General features: G+C 34.4%; 1 protein-coding gene across 3 annotated transcripts in view; it reads left to right on the forward strand.

Annotated features, from left to right (window-relative positions):
• The window catches only part of Orc3 (origin recognition complex subunit 3), a 61,378-nt gene that overhangs the window by 648 nt on the left and 32,918 nt on the right, over positions 1-27,812 (forward strand). For all 3 annotated transcript variants that reach the window (XM_010633265.3, XM_010633266.3, XM_010633267.3), the window contains exons 2-10: positions 2,746-2,800; positions 9,159-9,256; positions 14,223-14,367; positions 17,636-17,740; positions 18,908-19,059; positions 20,237-20,370; positions 23,615-23,774; positions 25,385-25,498; positions 27,592-27,725. In XM_010633265.3, coding sequence (XP_010631567.1) covers positions 2,746-2,800; positions 9,159-9,256; positions 14,223-14,367; positions 17,636-17,740; positions 18,908-19,059; positions 20,237-20,370; positions 23,615-23,774; positions 25,385-25,498; positions 27,592-27,725 — 1,097 coding nt within the window. The remainder of the gene's footprint in view (positions 1-2,745; positions 2,801-9,158; positions 9,257-14,222; positions 14,368-17,635; positions 17,741-18,907; positions 19,060-20,236; positions 20,371-23,614; positions 23,775-25,384; positions 25,499-27,591; positions 27,726-27,812) is intronic.

Raw genomic sequence — 27,812 nt, forward strand, 5'->3', positions numbered from 1 at the left:
AAAAAAAAAAAAAAAGACTTCCTATAAGAAAGAAAAATATTAATAAGCAGATGCTCATAAATCATGACAATGTGAACAGGAAGAAAAAGAAAAGAGGGAGGAGCTTTATGTAGATTGGTAAGGGTCAGTGAAGGCTTTTTGGAGAAAGTGACATTTTAGTTGAGACCTGAAAAATGAGTTTGGCACAGGGTTCCATGAACAGCAGAGATAATAACATGAAGTAAAGTGGCATATTAAAGAAGTTGGAAAGTCAGTATAATCTCTAGAGGGTAGAGATAGAATAGGAACTTTAGGTCAAATGAGTATAAAAATGAAACGCAGATATATGTTTGTTGGAGTGGGTTAAATCATATATGAACCCTCTTCATATGGGCAGCCTAGATGGCAAGGGATTGCAAGTCAAAGTATAATTGGTAAAAAAAATGCGGGGCGTAGTGGTTTACGCCTATAATCCCAGTGCTCAGGAGACTGAGGCAAAAGAATTACCAAGAGTTTGAGATCAGCCTGGGCTATACAGTGAGTTCAAGGACAGCGTAAACTACAAAGCAAGACTCTTGAGAAAATAAATCCTAAAGTTGCATTGCCAAGTGTAGTATCCACTAACCACACATGGCTATTTAAATTTGAATTATAATAAAATTTAAAATTCAGTTCCTCAGTTGCACTGGCCACATTCCAAACACTTAACCACTCACAACAATGGCTACTGTACCAGAGAAGATATGTGACATTTCCATCATTGCAGGGAGTTCTTTTGGATTGTGCTGCTCTGGGTCATGTAAAAGTAAGGCCTTTGGTTGTCCTTTAAACTCGATTTTAGCCAAAAGGCTGAGAAGTATACAATAGGAAACCCCTGAAGTTAAGTTTGCTGATGAAACTGAAAATGCAGAATTTGTCAAGGCTTCTTTTTCTCCCTGTGTTCCAGCAAGGGATTGATGAAAGCTAAACTAGGGATCCAATTTTTAATTTTGATTAAAATAGTCTGCAGTGTTTTCCAAAACTATCTCAAGGAATATGTACAGTCCTGAGTTTAAAGTTTTGAAGCATTAAAGACTGTGATGCTTGATAAAAAGCCAGAAGAGATTTAACTGTACTTGTGTTTTTATCAGGAGTATTACTGTTTATTTTTATGGCTATAAAGTTCCATAGGTTTTGAGTGGTCTATCTTCCAATCCTATTGTTGCGTAACACCATGTATATGTGTGTATCTTGCAGAACATTAGTTTTTTTTCAGGAAAGTATTTCTGATGTTACAACATAAATGGCTGTATTGGGAGATTATGAAATATACTGTACAAAAGTAAGAACATTTAAGGATCATTCTTAAGTATTTATATTTCTCTTTCCTCATGAAATTTTCTGTTGGCCATCCTCCTAGATGTTCTTTCTTCATTGCACACACCATTACTTGACCAGCAGTTCAAAGTGGTTATAATCATATTGCGATCATTCCCTTGTATTAGGGTCCATTCTGGGGACTCGTCGTATCTTGCTCTTTCCTTTCTTGAATTACAGATTTATATGGAAAGGATTCACTGAAAAGCTTGTCATGTTACCAAGTGGTTTTTATAAATATGTACGTGTTTCATAAAATTTTATTAGTTGTACATATAAGAATATAAGGCACAATTCTTAATTTGGAAATTACGACCCAAATGAGCACTTTATATTTTGCAGAACTGCCTTTTTTTTTTTTTTTAACACTATCCGGAGATGACATTTTATATGTATATTTCTCATCCTTTTTAAAAATCTTTTGCATCAATGAAAATCTTTAAGAAGCTATCCATAAAATACAGCTTTAAGTTTAGTAGGATGCACTAGGACCAACCAGTAACTTCTGGAGACAATGTACCACAGTCCAATTTGATACTATAAAAACTAAATATGGCCAGGAAAATTACTTGATAAGCATTCATTCTGTATGCTTATTACTAAATGTACATGTTAGTGTTGTCCTAAACATTAGGGAAATGTTTATAAATAAAATACAATGTGTACTCTGAAGTTGCTCACAGTCTACTTGGAGAGACAGATCCATAATACAATGATAATACAATGAAAGTGATTTGAAACAGAGAAATAATTATGTTCAAATACTGTGAGATGTCAGAGCATTTCTGACTAGAGAGTTAGGGAAGGTTTCCCAGAAAATGTGAATTTTCAGTCCAGTTTTAATGGATAAATAAATAAGAATTTATCAGTTGAAAGAAAATGTAGGGTGAAACCATAGCCAAAATTATGTTTCCTATCAAGATTCTACAAGATGCTTAGAGTTTACTTAATACTTTTTTAAATTGAAGAATGTCACTGTTATCACCCTTCTTGAACTTCATTTTTAATATGTAGTATTAGTGTTATTTCTCCCATTTAATAAAAATGGAACCTTAATGGAATTAAATTGCATCAGCTTTTATTTTCTTTGTTTGCCTGTAGCCGCAGGTCCCACAGAGCAAAAACCAAAAGTCTGTAACAGCATCCCATGGGAGGAAGGGTAAAGAAATAAATAGTAGTTTAATATTTTTACTTCTTTAATTCAGAGAAAAGTGATGTGATTTCTTAGGTCCTGAAAGAAACGTCTCTTACCTCCCCTTTAAAAAAAATATATTCATTGAGCTCCAGTGGTGCAATCGGTTAGCTTGGTACTTAAATAAAAAAAAAAAATTCATAAAATATTTGGTTAATCATTTTTGTAAGCTTATTCCTTAACTATTTTGACTTTACGCTTTTTTCTTTATTTCATAGGGCTGTTTTGTGTTTAAACCAAACTTCAAGAAGAGAAAGATCTCTGTATCAACAGGTAAGGTTTCTTTTTTTTTTTTTAATTGAGTTTATTGGTACATTTTAGGTATACAGTACAGTTACATTCATTGTTGGGATCTTGTACCTCTACATGACAGGTCTTGGTTCTCATTTTTTCCCCTTGTCCTTGCCCTCCCTTCACCCCGCTCCTCGCCTCCCCATTTACAAACACTTTATTTCTATCTTTTCATTTTCTCACATTTTTTTCTTTTCCCTTCCTCTAGCCATTCCACCTTCCCTACACCTTTAGCCCTTTTCTTCCCATTTCACAATGTCAGTTATCTCATTAGGATCTTATGTACTATTACACTTTATTCACACCAGAGAAACTATTCGGTGGTAAGGTTTCTTAACATGAAATTTATTACTTTTTCTTCGTCCTAGTCTTCTTAAACTTGAAAAACTAATCCTAATTGAATTTAATAATTCTCTTTTCTAAGCTGACTTGTTTACCATGTTGATGTAAACGTTACATTCCAAGGCATTGGTTAAAAGAATAAAGGTACACTCAGGGTTGTGTTCCCAAAGGGAATATAGACATATCTTCAAAAAGGCAGATTGGAAAATAAGTTTATTTTGATGATTTCTCTGTTTTTGTTTTTTAATGTACAATTTTAGAAATGAAAACGAAAGTGATTTTCTGCTTGAAAAGTATACTGATGCCTGATCAAAGAATCAAAACATTTTTACTAAAATGCTGTTTAGTAACATAGATTTCTACCAATGGGAATAATACATGTAGCAAATAAAATATTTAGTAATACATGGAAAATTACAATAGAAAAGGGTACAAATGTACATATTTCTAGTGAAAATTGTAAAAATTATTCATGGATTAAATACATGGTGTTTATGGGGAAATTTGAACATGCTTAAAAGTTTGATGTAGCTTTCCATTTTATGAATAAACTTCGCACTATAAAGCAAAATCATCCTGTAGAACATATAATGATGGCTTTAGTAACTACACAAATGTTAAATAGGATGTTGTGTGTTCCAGTTTAGGGATGAGTGCTGTGTACACCAGTACATGTTGAGGAAAAAAGCCCAAGGTCCTGGGTCTTTTTTTTTTCTTTTGCTACAGCCCTTTCTATTTTATTTTGAGACAGAGCCTTACTAACTTGCTCAGACTGGGATCAAATTTGGGATCTTCCTTCCCCAGCCTCCTATGTAGCTGGTGTTGCAGGCATCATACATTGGCACATCTTGCTCTAAATCTTACAGTAATTCTCCCAGGTTGTGGAAGCACACATTTATGGAATCATTAGAACTAATTGAACAAGGAAAATGATCCTGACCTTAACTAGCCCTGTTGTTCAGCCTTTCCCTAGTTCTCTTCATCTTATAAAATGAGAGTCAAGGGCCAGGCATTTAGCTGAGTGGTTCTGCCGCCTGCCTTGAAAGCATGAGGACCCTAGTTCAATCCCCAGTACCAAAAAATAAATAAATAAATAAAATGAGGGCCAAGACTGTCTTATTAAATCTATTCTTATTCTCATTCTGTGCCCCTAAAAACTAACATGCAGGACTTTGTGAAACTAATAAATACCTTGTGCTACCATAGACTGTTACTACCTTAGCCTTGTAGTTCTTCTGATACTCCCATCTCTTGGTAGCCCAAGGGAAAGGATAAAAAGCCAAGAATGAGCAGTAAAAGACATTCTGCTCTTGGATCTGCTAAATGTTTTCAAGTCAGCTGTATTCACTGCCTTTTAATCGTTACACCCTTTCCACCAGTTTGCATTTTTCATCCTTTTATGCACACAGGGGTTTAACACTGATCTCACTCTTTATCACAACTAAAAGAAACTAAATTATTAGGGGAATGAGTTTTAATCATTTACTGATCCACATATGCATTAAGGGAGTAAATTTTAATCACTCAATCTGGTACCTATATTGGTAGGAGAAGACACTGATTTTTTTTTTTAATTAAATAGATTTTCTTTAAAAATCTCAGTAGTGTCCTGGGATGAAGTAGGGGAAGTTGATTACCAGAAGGCAAAAGGAAACTTCTTGTAGTGATAGAAATGTTCTCTTATGTTGAAGTGAGGATATACTTGTATCAGAACATAACAAGCTTGGCTGGGGATTTAGCTCAGTGGTTCCATCGACTGCCTTGAAAGCACAAGCATCCGAGTGCGATCTCCAGTACCACCCCCCCAAAAAAAGCAAAAAATGGGCCGGAGATGTAGGGAAGGTGGGATGGGTAGGGGAATGGTAATAAGGGAAAAGAAAAAATGTGAGATAATGAAAAGATGGAAATAAAGTGTTTGTAGATGGGGAGGGGAGGAGGGAGTGAAGGGAGGGCAGGGACAAGGGGAAAAAATGAGAACCAATGCCTGTCATATAGAGGTACAAGATCCCAACAATGAATGTAACTGTACTGTATACCTAAAATGTACCAATAAATTCAAAGAAAAAAAAAATGTGCAAAGAGCACATTATGGTTTCAGTCTGGATATCCCCCAGGGCCTCATTTGGTCAGAGATAACATTCTACAATCTGGAATGTGGGATGCTGGGATTAAGGGCGTGTGAGTATTAAAATACTACATTTGAATGAGTGGTTTAGCACTGCCCTAATCCTGGTAGTCTGGATGGGAAGAAAGAGGCAAAAGATGCAGTGAAGGTCCCTTGTTGCCTTTGTTATGTGTGTTCCATATTGTTTCTCCTCTTTAAAGCCTCTTTGCCCTCCTTGCCTTAGAGTCAGTGATTATGGACAAAACCTCTATGAACTGTAAGCCAGATAACCCCTTCCCTCTAACTTTGGGTGTTGGGTATTTTGTCTCAGCAATGAGAGAAAAGTAACTAATACATAGCACTTTCTCAGTTTTGTAATGCTGAAAGTGGTAGAAGAAGGGTCTGAGCCCAACCTGTCGGATTCCAGCACCCAAGGTCTAACCTCTGTTTAATACCACCTCTTAAAATACAAGGCACATACTTGCTCAGAACTTTTTATGTTGAATTTCAGCTAGAATTTATTAAGATTTATTTATAGTTTTTACGCCAGGCGTGGTGGCACATGTCTATAATCCTAGCACTTGGCAGGTTGAGGGAGGAGGATTGCTGTGAGTTCAAGACCAGCCTGGGCTACATAGTGAGTTCCAGGTCAGTCTTAACTACATAGTGAGACTCTGCCTCAAAAAAAAAAAAAAAAAGATTTATTTATAGTTTTTAGTATCAGTAAACCTTATGTGCCCAATTATATAATTAGAACTTTGCTTTAGAATTTTTAGGTTTTGAGAGTGTGTGCAAATCTAAGACCAATCAAAATACAATATGAAAATCTTGGAGAAATTGACCCTGATTATAAAACAGATGGAATAGGAGTGAGGAAAACATATCCACTTCTTAGCACTTAACCTTCACTGACTTTAGTTCATGAAATAGATTGCCTGGCGAAGTAGAAAGATGCTCTGCACTTTGCCTGTCATCTGTCCCGACTTGTTGCTTGGGGATGTCCCTAAGACTGACAACTCCGTCTCAGTATTCTGTGGATGACTGCACAACCAACAAAACAACTGGGCATGAACTAGACAGAGGGACTGGCACAAGTGCTGGTATGGCATGATATAGTATGGTCATGCTGAAATGAAGCACGAGGACAGCAATGAGATTTACTTTCATTAGCTCCTCTCAGTGCTTACATACTTATTTTTTACCAACCTGACCAATAAAAGTCTGAGTGAAAACACAGTAATAAGTTACAGTATCTTACTGCTATTGTTCTCAATTTCTAAGAGTTTTTCATTATTTTTTTTATTTTTTTATTTTTTATTTTTTATTTTTTTGGTACCGGGGATTGAACTCAGGTCTTTGCGCTTGCAAGGCAGGCCACCATCAGTATGTATGTTGATACAGCATTATTCTGCATGCAACAATTCATCTTGATTGACATTTAACATTTTAGTTATGATTCTTCCCATTATCAATATAAAGTGATTTTTGTTCTGTTTAAGCTTCCCTTATTACTCTGTTTTGTCTCTTACTAATATTTTCTCTTTACTTTTTTTGTTTGTTTGCATTTTAATATTATACCTTTGCTGTTTTACCACTTGAAGATTGGTATATTCTAAGATGTTTGATACAATTAAAAATCAGTACTTAGAGGGGGGCATTGTGGTGCATACCTGTAGTCACAGCACTCAGGAGGCTGAGGTAGGAGGATTGCCACAAGTTTGAGGCCAGCTTGAACTACAAAGTGAGACTTTGTCTCAAACCTCACCCCCAAAAATCAATATTTAAAAATTGAATTGACTATGATTAAAAGGAAAGTTCCTTAACATGAAAGAGAATTTTCTTTTCCACACTATAAACACTAAACTTGATTATAAAATTCTAAAGAAGAAATGTAATACTTTGAAAGCTGTAGCTTTTGCATAGCTTTTGTATATCTAGCATTATACAATAAAAAATATGAAGGAAAGAAAACTATAAGGAATGTAAAATATTTGAAGGAAGAGATCTGTAATATTCTTGTGTGTCAGTTTTTAAAAATATTTTAAAGGTGTTATTTTTCTCCCAATTTATAAGCTTGACTTTATTTAATCAGAATGACAGTAAGTATTTGGAAAAGTGACATAATTATCATAAAAATAACTTAACAAGTTAGTCTATGATTTTTTTAAAAAAGAAAAATTTTGGTGGCAGGGAAAGAATTTGTATTAATTGTCACTAACATGCAATATGATCAAAACATGGTCAGTGTTTAAATTTAAAAATGTTTTATTAAAGTAAAACATTACTGTTACTCTCCCTCAAAATATTACCCTTCACTTTGAACACAGTCCATCATTCTTGTCAGTTTAAGAAACAGTTCTGGCATTCCTTTCATGAGTACCTTTAGTTACATACTGTAACTGCTTTGGTGTCCTGAAAAAATTAAAAATATTTACCCTTTGGCCAGGGATTTAGCTCAGTGGTTTTGCCACCTGATCCGCAGTACCAAAAAAAATTACCTTTCATGGTCATTTTGACTTTGGGGGAGAAGCAGAAGTAACATGGTGGGTGAGTAAGATGGATGAGGAGACACATTAATGTTTTTGTTTGACAAAAATTGGCTAAATGGTTGATCAACAGGGGTGATCAAAAATTACTTTGAATGTTTAAATTTAAAAATTCACTGAAGTAAAAGACATTGCCATTAATTCCCCTCAAAATATTCCCCCTGACTTCAAACACATTTACCTATCATCACTCTTTTTTGTACTGGGGATCGAACTTGGGTCCTTGCACTTGAGAGGCAGGCGGTGGAACCACTGAGCTAAATCCCAGGGCCAACTATCATCACTTTTGACAGTGCATCTTTTCCTGCAATAAACTTGAAAATTTGGTCAACCCTTGTATAAAAGCTATAATTATTTAAACAGATCGATATTGATGTGGGCATAGAATCGAATTTAGTAGAACAAAAATTAGAGTTCAAAAATAGTTCCAAGTCGGCCAGATGTGGTGGTGCGTACTTATAATCCTAGCACTCAGAGGCAACATGATCACTGAGTTTGAGGATCACTGTGAGCCTGAGCTACATAGTGAGTTCAAGGCCAGCTGAACTACATAGTGAGACCACGCCTCAACAACCCCAAACCAAACAAACACCAAGTAGTTCCAAGTATATTTAAGTATTTACACTGAAAAGGATTAGTTCAGGAGAGTCTAGATTACTCTAATGAGTGGTTTTTCAAACAGCAGGTCACAACCTACATGTTAGTTATCAAATCATTGTAGTGGGCCATGAAACAAAACATTTGCTATCACTTAAGAAGGATAAGATTGTTCTGTGTAACTTTTTTGTTTTTATTAAGTGTGTGTATGTTATATCATGATATAAAATATTCTTTAATGTGAATCATGGTTTCAAAAATTTGTACACCATAGTAATAAAAGGTTTGTTATCAAAGGACATTTGGAAAAAAATAGTGTAGAAAATAATATAGGCTAAATAAAAGACAACTATGACAGTGGAATAAAAATATAAGAATAGTAGTTTGAAGAGTCATTTAATCAAGAAGACTTGAAAGCGAATATATAAAGCAACGTATGAGGCCATAGGGATAAGGCAAATAATGAAAAATATGTACATACTTTAACCCAAAAGCCATTAAATACAAACTGCTAGAAATTCAAAAGTAAAGGATAGAAATACAATCCAACAATTAAGATGTTTTAAGTTTTAAGATATATTTAATATGGTAAAAACTAACATATATATGAAATTAAACACAAAGAATATGAATGTTACATTTTTTTGATGAACAGAAAAAAAAATTAACCCCATTACTTATTTTGTGGCTTTTTACAGTTTCCAACTTCTGCTATGTAAAAAAAAAAACTGACTTCTTTCTGTGTTTTTAGAGGACTATTTTAATAAAGGGATAAATGAGTCTGAAGACAGTAAGCTTCGATTTGAAACTTACCACTGGATATGGCAACAGATGAAATCAGAAACTGAGGTGAATATTGTTTTGTTTACCTTGCTCTAATTCTGTAAATCTTATGTCTGTTACTTTCCATCACTTTACAAGAGTAAACTTTATTAAAATATGGGAACTATTGGTCAAGCACAATCTGTAATATCCTGAAAAAGCAAAACAAAAACTCAAGTTCCAAATATTAAGTGTGGCTTAAGGTACTAGGATGTGCTAGCTACTAAGGCAAAGAATATTTGTTTCAGTGGCAGCAGTTTTAAATTATCCATTCAGTTAACAATTTACGCAACTATGAAATAAAGCTATTCTAAACTCCTTTACTTCTGCATCCTCACATCTTGTTACATTCTTCTTTTTGTTCCACCTCTGAAAAATTTCTTCAGCATAGCAAGTTGGTAGGTCTAGGGCCAACATCATGAGCTGACGTTTTGTTTGACCAGTACATTGTTAATAGCTTTCTTTTTTAATGCTTTGGGGAGAATTATGTATTTTCACGTTTATTTTTACTTCTCCCCAGTTTCAGTTTTATACCTAGCAACTTTGTTCATTCATGTATCCTGTGGGATCCTTGAAATGATTTGAGTTTGGTTTCCAGTTTAACCCTCTTCATTCCTTAACCTGGATCATCATATTTTTCCCCTGCCATACCTTTCTGATCTGCCATTAGCTCATTTGGCAAGATTAGTCCCTTTGGGAAAGTCCCCCCTTCAGGCAAATCCAGCCCTATGCCAGGTTACAGAAGTTTTTGATTTTTTTTTTTACTAGTATATGTCTGCAGTATATAATGATTACATTCATTGTAGGGAATTGGTACATGTACATAACACATCTCAATTCTTTTTACCCCCCGTATGCTTTCCCCCTTTGCCAACATCAGATTCATTTATTTATCTTATAAAACCTTAAAAATACAAAATAAGTAAGACAGTTATACTAAATCAAGATACACTATTAAATACCTTGTTCATGCTGGGATGCAGCAACCTTTTTTTGGAGACAGGGCCTTGCTGAGGCCAGCCTTGAATTCACAGCATTTCTTCCTGAGCCTCCTGAGTGCTGAAATTACAGGCATGCGCCACCACACCTGGCTTTACAGTAACTTTATTTCTTTCTTTTTTTTCCTGTTCTGTCTTTTTTTTTACTTTATTTATATATTCACTTTCTTCTATAAGAGAACCCATGCAATGTTTAAGCTTGTGTGTCTGATTTACTTCACTGACCATTATAGTCTTAATGTGCATCTATTTCCCTATAAATACCTCAAGTTTTATCTTTTTTTGTGGCAGAGTATACTCCATTATATATATATATATACCACATTGTCTTTATCCATTCATCTTTTGATGGGCATTTAGGCTGCTTCCAAGATTTAGCTATTATCAACTGTGCAGCTATAGGTATGGGTGTGCATGTATCACTGTAATATGATGTCTTTAACTCTTGGAATAATGCCTAGGTGAATAGCTGGGTCAAAGGGAATTTCTGTTTTTAATTGTTTGAGAAATCTTCATACTGATTTCCATAATGGTTGTATCAATTTACAGTCCTACCAACAATGGAGATAGCTACTTTTTCCAGCACCATTTGTTAAAGAGGCTATCTTTCCTTCAGAGAAGTTATTTGGCCCTTTTGTCAAAGACAAGGTAGCAGAGTTTGTCTGGAGTTGTTTCTGTTCTGTTCCTTTGATCCACAAGTCTGGTGTGTGTGTGTGTGTGTTTGTTTTTTGTACCGGGTATGGAACTCAGGACCTTGCACTTGTCGGGCAGGCACAGCACCACTGAGCTACATTCCCATCCCTTTCTTTCTTTTTTTTTTCCAGTTCCAGGGATCAAACTTAGGACCTTGCACTTTGTGAAACAGGTGCACTGCCACTGAGCTAAAACCTCCATCCCTAGTCTGGGTTTTTTTTTTTATTTTGTTTTTGTTTTTGTTTTTGCCAATATTATCCTGTTTTTAATCACTCTAGCTTTGTAATGCAGTATAACTTGAAGTACAGGATTGTACTCAGGATTGTACCATATGTAATGTATGTTCATTAAAGAGGTAGACCTATAGTTCTTTTTTTTTGGTTGGATCCTTTTCTGTTTTTGGAATCAGGCTAATGCTTAATTCCAAGAATGACTTTGGGGAAACTGCTTCTCTTTTCATTTCATTGAAGAGTTTGAATATTAGCATAAGTTATCTAAAGTTCTTTGAAATTCATCCGTGAATGTACCAGAACTTGGGCTTTTCTTGGATGGTAGGTGTTTGTTTGTTTGTTTGTTTTAATTTCTTCAGTTTCACTAATACTGAATTATTCAGGAGATATATTTGTTGTTGTTGTGTTGTTGTTGTTGTTGAGCTTTGGGAGTTCACAAGGTTTAGGAATTTGTCCGGTTCTTCTGACTGTTCCATTTTAGTAGAGTACAGTTTCTCAAGTAGTTACCAGTGACCTTTTGTTTTTCAGCAGAATCTATTGTGATTTCATTTTTCTCTTTTCTAATAGCATAGATTTGTGTCTTTTCTTTATTTTGGTAAGATTGGCTTGGAGTTTGTCTATTTTGTTTAATTTTTCAAAGAACCAACTTTGCTATTGAGTTTTTCTGTTTTTTGTATTTTAGTTTCAATTTCATTGTTTTTTGCTCTCCTCTTTATAATTTCCTTCTTTGGGTTTGGGTGGTTCTTGTTTTTCTAGTATCTTAAGGTGCATCAGTGGGTTATTTATTTGAGCTTGCTGTTTTTCTGATGTGGCATATCACAGCTATAAAATTCCCTCTTAGGACTACCTTCATTGTGTACCATACGTTTTTATACCTCCCTTTGTCAGTAAAGCCTTGCTGATCCTTTATTCTGGCTTCATAGTGCTGCCAGACTAACCCTTCTTTGTTTTGTTTTGTTTGTTTGTTTGTTTGGTTGGTTTGGTTTGGTTAGTATCAGGGATTGAACTCAGGACCTTACACTTGCAAGGCAGGCTGTGGCACCACTGAGCTAAGTCCCTGGCCCCAGACTAACCCTTCTTAACCCTGATTTAATCATGTTTCCTTCATATCCTTTCAGTGGCTCTCCCCACTAGAAAAAAAATCCAAAATCTAGCACCGTATATATATTTTTTTCTTGGCCTAAATTTTTACATAGTTGTCTAGCCTTGTTCCTACATTTCTCAGGTTTTTTTTTTTTTACTTTTTATTTGGTTTGGTTAGTATCAGGGATTGAACTCAGGACCTTACACTTGCAAGGCAGGCTGTGGCACCACTGAGCTAAGTCCCTGGCCCCAGACTAACCCTTCTTAACCCTGATTTAATCATGTTTCCTTCATATCCTTTCAGTGGCTCTCCCCACTAGAAAAAAAATCCAAAATCTAGCACCGTATATATATTTTTTTCTTGGCCTAAATTTTTACATAGTTGTCTAGCCTTGTTCCTACATTTCTCAGGTTTTTTTTTTTTTTAACTTTATCTGTATCTGTGGTTTTCCAGATTATTGGTGCTTTTATTCCTCCCTAACTCCCCATTTCTTCTAATTTAACTTTTCTTCCTTTTACCGATATCACTTGCTGATGCTTTGGGTCTAATGCACTACCTGCGTAGCTTAGATGGTCCTACACTTGGCTTTTTTACCACCTTGCATTTTAATTATGTCTTCTTGTCTGATTACTTTTTTAAAGTAGAGGTTGGCGTTCATAAGGGGATTAGTAACTTAAATGAATAAATGAAGGAAGTTTTTACTAGTACATATTAGTAATACAGAATAATGTGTTTCATTTTGGTATACTGTTTGGTATGTGTTTCATTTTGGTACATGCACATTACATACTTCAATAATTTTCATCCCCATTGTGCCTTCCCTGTTTCTTTACCCTTCCCTGGTGCTCTTCTTCACCTCATCAGAGTCATATCTACTGAGAGTAATTTTTAATGAACAAGTACAAAGCACTGTTGTTAGAGATTTAAGGGAAAAAACTTGTTTTATATTTTATCCATCTCTTTACCATTTTACATGTAATCTTTGAATTGAATCCATGACAAATATTTTTCCAAAACTAGTAAGGGAGATCAAAAAGTTCACCCCAAAATATACTTCTTCACATTTCCAGATGGCTATTCCAGGATGTTACACACATAGGAATGTCTCTGAAAAACTATTTGCGAAAAGAAATTTACATCTACCAACATTAGTAGAGTGGGTGAAGTCAGAAGCTTTTCTATCTCATATCTCATATTTACCTAGGAAAGAACTTTTCATAAGAAAAAGTTTAAGGGTAGTGCCAAAGGAGATTGCCATATAGATGCCTTCTTTTTCTTTTCTTTATTCCTTTTTCTTCCCCTCCTGTTGAGGCTGGGTCGGGACCTGGCACAGGCGGCTAGGCAAGCATTCTACCACTGAGCAACTTCCCTGATCCTTTTTATTTTACTTTTGATGTTTTGCTTTTTTTTTTTTTTTTTTTTGTGTTTTTTTTTTTTTTTTTTTTTTTTTGTGGTACCAGCAATCGAACTCGGGCCCTTGCATTTGCAAGGCAGACTGTGAAACCACTGAGCCAAATCCCCAGCCTTTTTATTTTACTTTTAGACAAGGCCTTACTAAGCTCCCTATGCTGGTTTAGAATTTGTGATCCTCCTCCTCCAACCTCCTTTGTTTGGTCCATGTTCCACCTAACCTTCTGTAATATGTGTTGTTGCTACATTCCCACCCTGTTATCCCTCCCTCATTATCTCTAAGTTCCTGTTTCTGTAACCCAAAATGTAATTTAGGCTTCAACCATCTTGCCCTTTCTTTGAGTCTTATTTTATGTGTGGCTCACTTAGAAATATGAAAATGATAAGTTTTTTCTTTAAATCTCTTCCCTTAGCGCATATGTACGCTTTCTTTCCTCCTTATTATTTTTCCAGTTTATTTCATAGATTAAAGTCACTGAATGTTCAAAGGAAAAGAAAATTTGAAACTTCCTTACACTAGGAAAGATACATCAGAATGCTACTGATGGTAGTAACTCATAAAGTATTTTGCTTTACAGCAACTACAGGAGGAGTTAAATAAAAACCTGTTTGACAATCTGATTGAATTTCTGCAAAAGTCTCATTCTGGATTTCAGAAGAATTCAAGAGACTGGGCCTGTCAGATAAAACTTAAAGAAATTCCAACAGCTGCTCTTATTCTTGGTATGTATATATCTGTTTTTGCATTCATGCATTTCTTATTGGTTTTTATTGTTGAGAATAGTAAATAATAACTTTTTCAAATCTCTTTTTTTGTATCTTTTGTTTATAGAATTAAACTATAGTTTGCATACTTTAAAACCAATAAAAATTCATTATACTAATCATGCAAATGTAAATTTTTTTCTTATTTTTATCTATTTTATTGGTATAATTTAAATATACATAATATACATTCATCAGTACATGATATAGTTTGATTCCTTTTTCTTCCATTCCTCTTCCCTCTCTTCAACCCTCCCTATTTCTGATAGCTTTGTTTCCATTTTTTCCTTCTTTTATCGATTTTTTTCCCTTTTCCCTCCTCCCCCTTTCACAATTTCCAGTAAGTATTTTGTTCAGTTTATTGTCAGAAGAGGAGTTGTACTGCTTTTATCCTTTCTTCCTTGTGTGTATTATGACATTAATACAAGTTTTGGATTGGGCAATAAAGAAATCACTAATATAATTTTTAAATTTTACTTCCCTGTGCTTAGTTTTTCAATTCAGATTATTATATTAATTTTGCCTAGGAAAGGTTTTGGATGAACTATATACAGAAAAGGCCCTTGGAATATTAGCGCATTTCTTTTTCTTTTCCCTTTTGACCATTTTTGGAGGTGTAGGAGGTTAATGGGGATGAACTCAAGGTCTCAAGCATGCTGAAAATGTTTTCTGTCAGTTATATACCCTTATCCCTGCAAATTTTTTTTTAGTCCTTTTGAAAGACAAAGCAGAATTTATTTGGATTCCAAGCACACTTTTCATTTCACTTCAAATTTGTTATTAATTTAGAGCAAAAATAGTAGTTTGACTAGTAGACTCTGAGATAAGAAATTCTCTTTTAATACCATTTCTAATTCTGTTTGTTACTTCTTACTCTTATATTCAGGACAATACTTCTCAAACTTTAATTTGTATCAAAGAACCAGAGAGAGTCTCATTAAAAATGCAGATTTTTGTTAATTAGGTGTAGGGTGAGGCCTGACTCTTGCAATTCTAATAACCTTGCAGCTGATGCCCAGTACCACTCTGAGAAATAAGACTCAGTGGAGTGAATTTTATGTTTTGGACCAATTTTCCAAGGCAGCCTGCCATATAATTTTAAACCCTGCTTCCATTTATGGATAGCTCATTTGTACTGTTGGGTAGTTTGTTTCTGTGCTGCCAGGTTACAGCAATTGGAAGTAGGTTGAGGCACAATGAAGAAGATAAGGCAGACATGGTGGCGCATGCCTGTAGTCCCAGCACTCGGGAGGCTGAGGCAGTAGAATCACTGCATTTCGAGACCAGCCTGGGCTACATAGTGAGTTCCAGATCAGTCTCATGTACATAGTGAGTCCCTCTCTCAACTCCCCCCAAAAAGATAAGTAGTTGTGAGAGGTTTAAGGACCTGTTCTCCTGTTGCCAAAAAAGAAAACAGAAACTTAATAGAAATCACATTTTTCAAAATATGGTCTGAGAATTTTTTTTTTCCAGCAAAGGACTTTGTGATTATCTTGTTTGCAACAGATCTATTGTTTAAGAAACATAATGCTGCCCAGCAGTGGTAGTGCATACATGTAATACCAGCACTTGAAAGGCTGAGGCAGAAGGAAAAAAAAAATTAAATAGCTTTTTTGAAATCAATTTATAAAAGACGAGATAAGCCAGTGTTTCACTGAACTCCCAATTTTTTTCAAAGATGAATTATTACAATCATGGCTTATAAAATAGTATGATTCCATAAAAGTATTTTGTACAGGATATGAGCGCAGTTGCACAACTTCCTTCTTCACTGGGCCCATGAACATAGTCAAATATAGTCTGCTGGTAATAGGAAGAAATTGAAAAACAGAAAAGAATGATCTGTGATAATATTTAGTTTTTTGCTTTCCTGGGAAAATGTATTGCTGGCATGAATGATTTTGAAATTTCCTTTTTTTTTCCCCCCAAGTAATGGAAATTTTAACAACAAAAGGTGTCAAGCAGTTTGAAGATGTGTAAATACTGCTGATAACTGCTATGTGCCAAAAACCTGTCCAGAAATCACAGATTGTTATGCTAGGGAAGGTATCAGCAACATTATTCCCAAAGTATTGGCGAAATTTCTACCCAACTTAGATTAACTGTGTAAAGTAATTCTAAAACTGATTTGTAGAAATGAAAATGAGTTTGATAAATACCAAAACTTTGCAGTTTCAGTTTTACTCTTCTTGCAGAAATCAGCTTAGTATACACTTTACCTTCTTCGTACTATAATTGTTATTCATGTTATGGTTGGATTCACCTGTTATTAAATTAGCTTAAGGATAAGGCTAGATTCCATAGTGAACCCTTACATTTGGTTTTTTGTTTTGTTTTTTTTTCTTTGTTTGTTTTTTGTTTTTTTGAGACAAAGTCTTACTATGAGGTTGATACTGACCTGGAACTCACTATGTAGCTCAGGCTGGTCTCAAACTCACAGCGATCCTCCTGCCTCAGCCTCCTAAGTGCTGGGATTACAGGTGTGCGCCACCACGCCCACCTGAACCCTTACATTTGAATGACTAAAGAACTCTTTATTAATTTGAGAAAGTAATGAAATTACTCCTAAGATACCTTCAGAGGTCAGCTACACATCCTTAGTAAATTATTTTTAAGAAAAAATTATGCTAAATGCCTTTCTGGACACATCAGTTGTGTTAGCTTTCTGATTCTGTGACAGAATGCTTACAATACTCAATTTATAGGGAAGAAACACTTATTTTCACTTATGGTTTCAGAAGTTTTAGTACTTGGTCATTTGACTTGTTGCTTTTGGGCCCATTCTGAGGCAATATATCATGGCCAAGCTTATGGTAGAGTGAAACTACTCACTTGTGGCAGCTGGGGAGCACAAAAAGACATGAAGGACCCAAGGTCTCAATGTCCCCTTTAAGAGTATCCTCCTAGTGACCTGACTTCCACTAGGTCCCACCTTCTGAAAGTTCTGTTACCGTCTAGTAAATGCTACAAGCAAGGGGCCAAGCCTTCAATTGTAGGCCTTTGCAGAGCCTTCAGAATTCAAACCGTAGCATCAATATAGCATGTACCTTTAGATAATCTGTTATTAATGGCTATTTCTTCATTTATGCAGTGTATTTTCTTGGATTCTGTTACAAATCATGTTTTAAAAAATATTTTTACTTGTAATATACTTGATATGCTAAGTATCTTTTGTTGTTAAATTATTAATAAAAATAATGATGTAATACTGAATATTGTCCCATAGGTGTGAATGTCACAGATCATGATTTAATATTCAGAAGTCTAACAGAGGCCCTTCAGAATAATATTACACCGTATGTAGTCTCTTTACAAGCTAAAGATTGTCCAGGTAAACTATAAATGTTGTAATTACATTGGTAAAATGTTAACATAATAATTCTGATCCTCTCTGTCTCTCCTCTTTCTTCCTCCCCTCCGCCACCCCTCTTTCTCTCAGCTTCTTATTCTCTTTCTTGTGGGAAGAACACAGTGCTACATATTTGTCAGGGTGAGATTTAGTGGTCCTCAGAATAATCTTGACTATTGCTAAATGTTGCTGCCTTTATTCTGGTTGCATTCCTGCCATATGCTGTATTAGATTCACTGCCAAGAGTCATCCATGCATTTTTGCAAGATGTATTCCTTAACCCAGTGAAATTTTAATATGTATAAAGATTTGAAACAGGGAGCTGAGAATTGGAAAATGGTGAGCTCTTATTTAACCCAACAGAAATTAAACTCTATAGGTTCATATTTACTGTAATTTTCTTATTTTGAAAATCCGCTGTGGTAAAAATAAATTATTGGAAGCGCCGATCTTGAATATCTGAAGCCATCAAGTCATAAAGAATGTGTAACTAGTAAACTTAGTAAAAACTAGTAACTTAGTAAAATTTGTTTAGATTTGGACTGATACTAAACTTTTCTGTGTTTATATTACTCATATTAATAAACTGATTGAAATTAAGAGCCCAAAAGACGTCTTTAAAAAGGATAATGAAGATTTGTAATCAGTAAGATAATTCATGTAAATAACATTTTTGATGATTTTTTTAAGGGACTTTGAAATCCTTTTGTGTCTGGTGTAATTTTTAAGTATCTATCATTTCCCAAAAATTTCTGGGCATGGTGGCACGTGCCTATAATCCAGCACTGGGGAGGCTGAAGCAGGTGGATCGCCATGAGTTCAAGGACAGCCAGGGTTACATAGCAACACCCTGTCTAAAAAAAAAAAAAAAATTACAGTTTACATGTTTATATTTACTTAAATAGTACTTTCATTATAGATAATACACGTACTTGGTCTAGTTAATATTAGCTAATGAAATTTAAATATTAAGGAGATATTACTACTGAGCCTTAATACTTACTATGTTAAATGTTACTTTAATTATATTGGTATTAAATAATAAAAAGATGTATTCTACCCAACTAATGTAATATAAACTGATCAAGAAGTTTCAAGGACTTTAATTTTGTTTTAAGAGAAGATAAGACTTTCTTTTATATTCTGCAGATATGAAACATTTTTTGCAAAAGTTGGTCTCACAGTTAATGGACTGCTCTGTAGATATGAAACCCAAAGAAGGGGAAAGTATTCAGGTCACCCAAAAAAAGACACATTGTTCAATGGATTCACTTTCCAGTTGGTATATGACTGTCACAAAGGTAAACTGAAGATTTTCTTCCAGAAAATTGGCGTATGACTGATGGGACTAGGAATTGTGTTAAATGGTCTACTTTTTTTGTTTAAGAAGCATATGTTGATGCTCCACTAGATATCAACTTAGTGGCACTTTTTTCTAAGACAACTAGAATTTAAAAGTGTTCTTTTACTAGTATGCAGCCTAATTGGTAAGGGCTTAAGTTCCTACAGTGACATTGTATTTGTTGGAGAATGTCATCTAGTGACAAAAAGAAAATATCAAGAGTTTGTTCTGTTTCAGATTCTATCTTTAGCAATATATTATCTCTTTTAAGTTCTTTGTATTTGTTTTTGTACAATAGAACCGGGCTATCAGGTACTGCTGTCAACCTAATCTTGTGGGAAATAATAGTGTTATTTTTTAAAAATATAATTCTTAATTCCATTCTTACAGTTCATGTGGAATCAGCTCTTTAAGTAAAATGTTTTTGCCAAATAGATGCCTAAAATTAAATTTTAGTCTGACAATTCAATGAAAATTGATAATTCCTAGGTAACTGCACTGTAAAACTATAGCCTTCGTCTATAAAGCTGTGTAAACAGATAGTATAGGCAGAAAATACTGTAGTGATATTTTCCAGTCCATTTTTTGGCTGAAGTAATAAGTGAAGATTTGTTTTCCTTTAGATAGAGACTAAACTATGTCTAATGCTTACCAAAATATTTTCATTTTATCAACAATTTCAGATTTTCCAGAAATCAAGCACTATTTCTAGTTACCTAAATTGAGCTAGGTGATATTTAGGGCCCCTTTCAAGCTTGAAAGTCACAATAGCAGAGCAGCAAGTAACATGTTTGTTTTGCTTTTTAATTAAAAATACTTTCTACCAACAGGAAATCCCAATTTTGTAGAAAATTTTCTCCTCTTCCTGTGTTTTTCTTATCATTGTCTCAGCAGAAAATATAAATACTTCATGAGTTATAGATTTTACTGAACCTTTTTCTTATTATTATTCCCGTGTCAGACACAGAAAGATTCCATTAGTAACTGTTGGAATGAATTTCTCTTTATTATATGGTAAAATAAAAGAAACCTGTCAGTGGAATGAAAAGGGAAATAAACCAAATGATTTAGCATTATAGCCTTGTTTGGGTGGTAAGGCTTACTTTTAATTCCTTCTTTCCACAATGACTTAAAAGAAGACAGATCCAAAAATGCCAAGTAAAAAGAGGACTACGTCTAGCCAATGGCAGTCTCCTCCTGTTGTGCTTATCTTAAAGGATATGGAAAGCTTCACCACAAAAGTACTTCAAGACTTCATAATTATCAGCAGGTAGTTGGTGTGTCACTTGACTTTTATGCAAAATTCTCTTTTAAGAAAATTCTGCTTTTCAGTTAAGCATAATCATTTTAAAGTCAATTGAATGGAATTTAGACTGCTTTAAGTCCTTTATAATTGAATGTTAAAAGACCTCCTATTAAGAGTTGTCATTTGGTTTTTGACCCAAGAGTGAGAAAGACACTTAGCCTGTTCCTCACTTCCCATTCCCCCACCCTTACCCCAACTCCCTGCCATTTAGTATTGCAGACTGAACGTAGGGTCTTCACACAGAGCTACCTTCCCAGCCCCTCCCCCCTTTTAAATATTTTGAGACAAGTTCTCTCTCACTAAGTCACTGAGTTCTGTGGAGTGGACTGGACTTGAACTTGGAGTCCTTTTGCTTGAGCTTTCCGGATTACTAGCCTATTTTTAACTAACATAATAATGTGGTATAAAATATAGTTTATCTTATCAGAGTTGCCTGTGTCTTATTGCCCATTAAATGAGTAAACTGTTACAGATTGAGATACTTTTATTGGGCCTTATTTTCTTTTACTATAGAATAGCTCAAAGTTGGATTTAGCTTTACTAAGCAAGAATATTTTCTAAATAAAATCATTTCATACAATATTTTTAGTGAGAAACTTCACAGTATCATTGGATCTTCCAGGCAATACTGTAGAAGTCAGAATTAAAGTAACCTTATTTTAAAAATCACATCCCACGCATTTCCTGTGGTATATATCTTTTGGAATATAATGAATGTACTTTGGCATCTTTTATATGTCAACTTGCCTTCTTAGTTATGGCTACAGTTGCTTAAACACTATTTGAATTACAATTTACTAACACTAAAAATTATTATTTTGATAGTGTAGGTTGTTTTCCCCTATCTACTCACAGATCTAGATCCTAAGACTGTTTTTAAATGGTTTTAAGTGGGAGATGTCCTGGTAATTGAACCTAAGGCCTCATGAATGAGAGGCAAGTTCTCTGACTGAGCCATTCCCCAGGCCCTCCCTGTTCTAGGGCTTATCTTAATGCTAACATGAACTGCTTATTATGATGGGAGAGTGCACGGTAAAGTGTAAGTGAAAAAAAAATAAAAAAATTTAAAAGCCCTCTCTTTTTAGGAGCCAGGATTTAGGACTACTTTAACTATCAAAAATAAAAAAAGACTTGGGCTGGGGATTTAGCTCAATGGTTCTGCCACCTGCCTTAGAAGCACAAGGACCCGAGTTCGATCCCTGGTACCAATAAATAAATAAATTAATTAAAGAAACTTAATAAGAGAATCCAGGTGCTTTACAGCTATTGAAGGTGGAACTGAAAACAACTGAAATACTAAAGAACAGTCACTAACAGGAGAGAACAGGAAAAAAGAACAACTATGGTACAGATGACTCTGACTTGCAATGGCCCTTAAAAATAGTACTGTTTTACTCTATAGAAGTCCTTTGTGTTTAATATTCTTGAGATAAGAATGAAAGAAGGGATATAACATTTTTTAATGATGTACATTAAAAAGATACCTGGGGAGGGGAGGAGGGGTGAAGGGAGGGCAGGGACAAGGGGAAAAAATGAGAACCAAGACCTGTCATGTAAAGGTACAAGGTCCCAATGATGAATGTAACTGTACTGTATACCTAAAATGTACCAATAAACTCAATGAGGAAAAAAAAAAAAAAGGATACCTGGGCCGGGGATTTAGCTCAGTGGTGCCACCACCTGCCTCGCAAGTGCAAGGTCCCAAGTTCAATCCCTGGTACCAAAATAATAAAATAAGAAGATACCTTATAGCTAGTCACAGTGGCACATGCTGTAATCCCAACATTCTGGGAGCCCAAAGTAGGAGGGTCACAAGTTCAAGGCCAGCCTGGATACTCCCTCTTTGTCTCTCAAACACACACACACACACACACACACACACACACACACACACACTTACACACAATACACCAGTGTTTTATGTATGTGTAAGCAAAGTTCTAACTCTTGGCTATTATGGCTGGGTAACATAGTGTCTTATCAGATGACTGTAAATGGAATGCATTCCTTTGAAAAATTAATGGTCTTCGTGTCATTGAACTCTGAAAGCATAGAGTGGATGGCTAATTATGAGGAATACTGTAGGCCAAACTGTAGATGAGAAGTTAACTGAATGTTATCTAACACATCTTAGAACAGTTAAAGTTGGATACCCTTAGGTAAGGCACTTGATCTTTCAGAATCTCTGTAGACCTGTTTATACGTTGAAAGGATACAGACATGGTGATATACCCTGTAATCTAGCACTTTGGGAAGCAGAGGCAGGAGGATGACAAATTTGAGCCTAGCTTGGGCAACTTAGTGACTTAGGAAGACACTGTCTCAAAAACTAACAAAGGGGGTAGGGGATTTAGTTCAGTGGTCCCACCACCTGCCTTGTAAGCGCAAGGACACAGGTTTGATTCCTGGAAAAAAAAAAAAAAAAAAACTAAACTAACAAAGGCCTAGAAATTGTTAGACACAAAATTTCTGGTGTCACAAACAGAACAAAGAAACAAACCTTGGGAGTATCTCAGCAAGGCTTTACTTCTGCAGAAAAGTGCTTGCCCAAGCTAAAACAAAGCTAGCCAGCATACACGTAGTCTGCTGGGTTTTTATGTCCTGACCTACTGTTGTCATTATGCTGTGCCCCCTTGGTATGAGGCATGGCCTTACAGTCTAACCCAGTTGGCTACTGCTTAAGGTGTCCTAGTTGCTGAACAGAACAGATCCTGTGACTCAGGTATTGCTTAGTTACACACAAAATTTATGCCAGATGGAATGGCGCATGGCCCTGTCTTAAGTTGTTTTTCTAAGGAATGGTGAAGCAAGCACACATACATTTTATAAAAAATAGGATTTTGCAGAAAAATAGAGATTTGTATAAAATGGATTTTCTCTAAATATCCTCTTTGACAAAAAAGACTACCTTTCTCCCAAGACTATGTAGCTCGGTGTAAAAGCCCTGGGTTCAATCCCTAGAGCTGTTAAAAAAATTTTTTTAAGGATACACTAATTAATTGATTTCAGAACTAGAATGAGAAATAACAAGGTTTGAACTACATAACCAGAAAAATGAATCACCTAGAGAATACTGTATTTTGGAATGATGCTCATCAGCACTCTTATAAAGTAGACATTAAAATAAAGCTGGTCATGTCTTGAAATGTGATGTATTGAAATACATTTACTAAAGGAATTTCACCTTTTGCATCTTTTTGAAAACTAGTCAACATCTACATGAATTCCCACTAATATTAGTTTTTGGAATCGCCACATCTCCTATTATCATCCACCGATTGCTTCCACATGCAGTCTCATCTCTATTGTGTATAGAACTATTCCAATCTTTGTCTTGCAAAGAGCACCTGACTACAGTCCTTGACAAGGTAAAAAGAAAAAGTGTTACAAGTGACCTAGGATGAAAATAAAACTGCCAGAAATATACTGTACATACAAAGGTTAATGATAAACCTCTATTTCTTAGAGTATTATACTATTCCTTTACATATTTTAATATTTTTGTGTAATGACTCTGTAGTCTTAGAATGATTTTTTTAATAGAATTGTCTCTTCAGATAAAATACAAACTTCATAAAAAAATGGGTATATCTGTATATTTATATCTATCTTTTATTATTCAGTGAAAAATAGACTTTTAGAATAAGTTTGTACAGGATTTGTAGACTTAGTAACACTATCAATGTGTTTTGATCTTACATTTTATATAAAATGATTGGGAGTTTGTAGTGAACTTTTTCTTTAAACTGTCTTGCTGCTCTTGACAACAAATAAATACTAAAAATTTCTCAGATCTTAGTTACCATAATGTTTCTATCTAAAAAAGAAGTGCAGTTCTTTTTTTGTGGAGATGATTTTGGGAATTGAACATAAGGGGTACTGTACCACTAAGCTACATCCCCAGTCCACCTGTCCTTTGTCCATCCATCCTTCCTTTATTTAATTTTGAGAACAGGATCTCACTAAATTACCCAGGTTGACCTCAGTGTTATAATCCTCTCACATCAGCCTCCCTTGGAATTACAGGTATGAGTATTTTGCCTGGAAAAATATGTTGAACTTGAACAAATTTTTCCTATACTCTTAAACTGTATGTATGTTGGTTGTATAAAATAAACTATGACAACCCATTCACTTATTTATTAGCCACTTTTACCATACCCTTTTTTCCATAAAAGTGATAGTCACCTGATCTGTTGACCCTTTCTGGAAAATTTTTTCACCTATAATATTTAACACTTCATGGTCATAGTCAAATTCAGTTGCCTTCTGTCATTATCCTTTTTTCTTTTTAAGAAGCCTAATATGAGCCAGGAGTGGTAGCACTTGCCTGTAAAACCAACTACTAGAGAGGTGGAGGCAGAAAAATCACAAGTTCAAGAACTAGCTGGATGATTTAATGAGACCTTATCTCAAAATAGAATCTTTTTTTTTTTTAATGTTGGGGATATAGCTTTGGGATTCATTTTCCCCTTGTCAGGGGAGTTGTATGACTTTTTTATTTTAAGTTGTAGAACATTACTGTAAACCATTGAAAATTAACCAAATAATTTAAATTTATTCTAAATTTTAAAAATAAAAATTATTAATTTTGTTTCTCTTTCAACTAAGTACATAATTATCTTTCTGTATTAACTTGAATCCGAAGAGATGAGAAAGAAATCTTTCTCAAAAATTATCAAAGGCGCAGATTTTTTAGTGGCTTCTGGTATGAAGAAAAATAATTTTATATAGTTAATAGGAAGTGTTCTTAAAAATTAGAAATTTGAGGATGGTGGACATCTTTGGTTCTGAGGATATATAGTATGAATTGCTACTTTTTGTTGTTACACTAGAATAAATTCAGTTAAAATTTTGGTTGATGTTTGACCTATGAAAAACTAGATATTTCATATTTGCCATATTATTTGTACTTCATATTTATGAAAAGTCAAGAGTAACAAAGAATGTCTACCTCCCCACCCTTAATCTCTTTCAGCTACTTCTTACAACTCAATTTCCCTTTAAAATAAGTGAGAAAGTGTTACAGGTTCTGACCAACATCTTTTTATATCATGATTTCTCAATTCAAAACTTTGTAAAAGGACTTCAGGTAAGAAGACATTAAGGTGTTTAAAAACACCTTAATTCTAAAGTGATTCTAAACAATTTGAATGTTTTTTCAGACTGTTTACTATGATAATTAAATCATTTTAAATGACAAATTCTAGAATAAGTACAATGAATTCTAATTATTTTATTCAAGGTTCTACCACGACTTTGCAGCAAAATGTGGAGAAGGCATTAATTAGAATAACAATATTGGAAAGGAGCTCTCTTGCAGTGATTCTTAAACATTTTGGGGATGGACTGGATGGAAGGACTTTTTTTAAGAACTTGAGGAGATCTTATGGTGTTTCTACCTAAGAAGTGCCCTGTGTTAGTGGTCAGGAAACTTCTGTAATGGGCTAGGAATAAATATTTTTAGTTTTACATGCCACATGTGGTCACTGTTACTGCTGCCTCTCTTTTAATATCCCTTTAAGAATGTAAAATAAAAAATGTTCATAGTTCCTGGGACATAGAAAAACAGATTGTATCTAGAATTTGATGACCCTTGAACATATGTGTATTTATGTATGTTATGTGTTCTGATATCAAGAATCATTTTCCTTACAGTTACATGAATTATCAGAAGCCAATTCTTGAATTTAACTTAACATTTGCTCTAACACAAAAGACTCACATTCTCTAGATGTTTAAAGTTTAATATTATTTCTTTTTTTGTCAGTTACTTAAATTACCTTAGCAAAGTTTAGTCATTGTGAACACATGCTTTTTGTCAAGTTTATTAAAACCTGTATATCGGTACCTTTAGTTCAAAAGTGTAATAGGATAATACAGTGCTTTTAAGTATATATACTGTACTTTTAAGTATAGTAAAGTGCTTTTAAGATTATAAATTATTTCTCTTAGGTATTTTTCCTCCATATAAAACACTTAATTTTTTCTACTGGCTAATGTGTGTTGTTTTTCAACATGGACTATAATTTTTTTTTTTTTTTTGGAACTGGGGATCAAACTCGGGTTCTTGCAGGGGAACCACTGAGCTAAATCCCTGGCCCCAAAAATATTTTTGTAGACCTCTATTCCAGTTTTCTTTAGGATTTTTTTTTTCTATCACAAATGAGTGTTGGACTTTGTCTAACATTTTTATGTATTTATTAAGATGATTGTGTGGTTTTTGTCCTTGGGTCTGTTAATATATATTACATTTATTGATTTGCATATGTTCAACTATCCTTACTTCCCTGGGATTCATCTTACTTGGTCATGGTGTATAATCTTTTTGATGATATGTTCCATTCTCTTGTGGGTGTCTTATTGAGGATTTTTGCATTTATGTTCATTAAGATTAGCCTGTAGTTCTCTTTTTTTAGTTGGACTTTTCTTTGGTTTTGGTATCAGGGTAATGCTTGCTTCCAGGAATACATTTGAAAGTATTGCTTCTCTTTCAATTTCATTAAAGAATTTGAGGAGAAGTGGCATTAGATCTTCTTTAAAGTTCTTGTAGAATTCAGCAGTGAATCTGTCAGGACCTGGGCTTTTCTTTGTTGGTACTTTTTATATTATTTTTTCAGTTTCATTGATTGATATTGGATTTTTTATTATTTTTATAAGTTCTTGATTCAGTTTTGGTAATTCATATGTGACTAGGAATCTCTCCATTTCGTCAGAATTTTCCATCTTATTAGAATACAGGTTCTCAAAGTGTAGGTGCTGATGATATTTTGGATTTCTACAGGATTCATTTTTATTTCACCCTTTTCATTCCTGACTATATGGATTTGGAACTTTCCTTTCTTTTGTTTAGGTTAGCTAAGGGTTTTCTGTTTTATGTAATCTTTCAAAGAACCAACTCAGTTATTGTGAGTTGCTTCTGCAGATAGCTTATCTATCCACTCATGTTAATTTCTTTTAGTTTGTTTATTGAGATTGCCATTTTGACCTAGTCCTCAAAATTGGAGCTTTAGAAATATTAGAGGCATATAGCCATTTATGTATTGCTTACAGTGTTGTGACATTATTAAATATATTATTAGTGCTATAATACTTCTGCTTTTTAAAAAAGCCTTACAATTGAGCAAATATGAAACAAGTACTACCAAAATATAATAAATATATTTAATATCACATTTCTTTCAGCTTTCTCTGTTAGAACATTTTTATTCCCAGCCCTTGAGTGTTCTGTGCTGCAGTCTCCCAGATGCCAAGAGAAGAATAAAATTTTTATCGGTTAACCAATGTGAAAACATCCGACGTCTTCCATCATTTAGAAGGTAAAAAAAAAAAAGTACATGTTTGGGCCAGATAAGGGACTTTATTTAGATCCAGTTGTTTTGTCTTGTGTGTTTTAAATATATTAT

This window comes from Fukomys damarensis, unplaced genomic scaffold, assembly GCF_012274545.1.
Source record: "Fukomys damarensis isolate Sample0158 unplaced genomic scaffold, DMR_v1.0_HiC HiC_scaffold_14, whole genome shotgun sequence".
Lineage (NCBI taxonomy): Eukaryota > Metazoa > Chordata > Mammalia > Rodentia > Bathyergidae > Fukomys > Fukomys damarensis.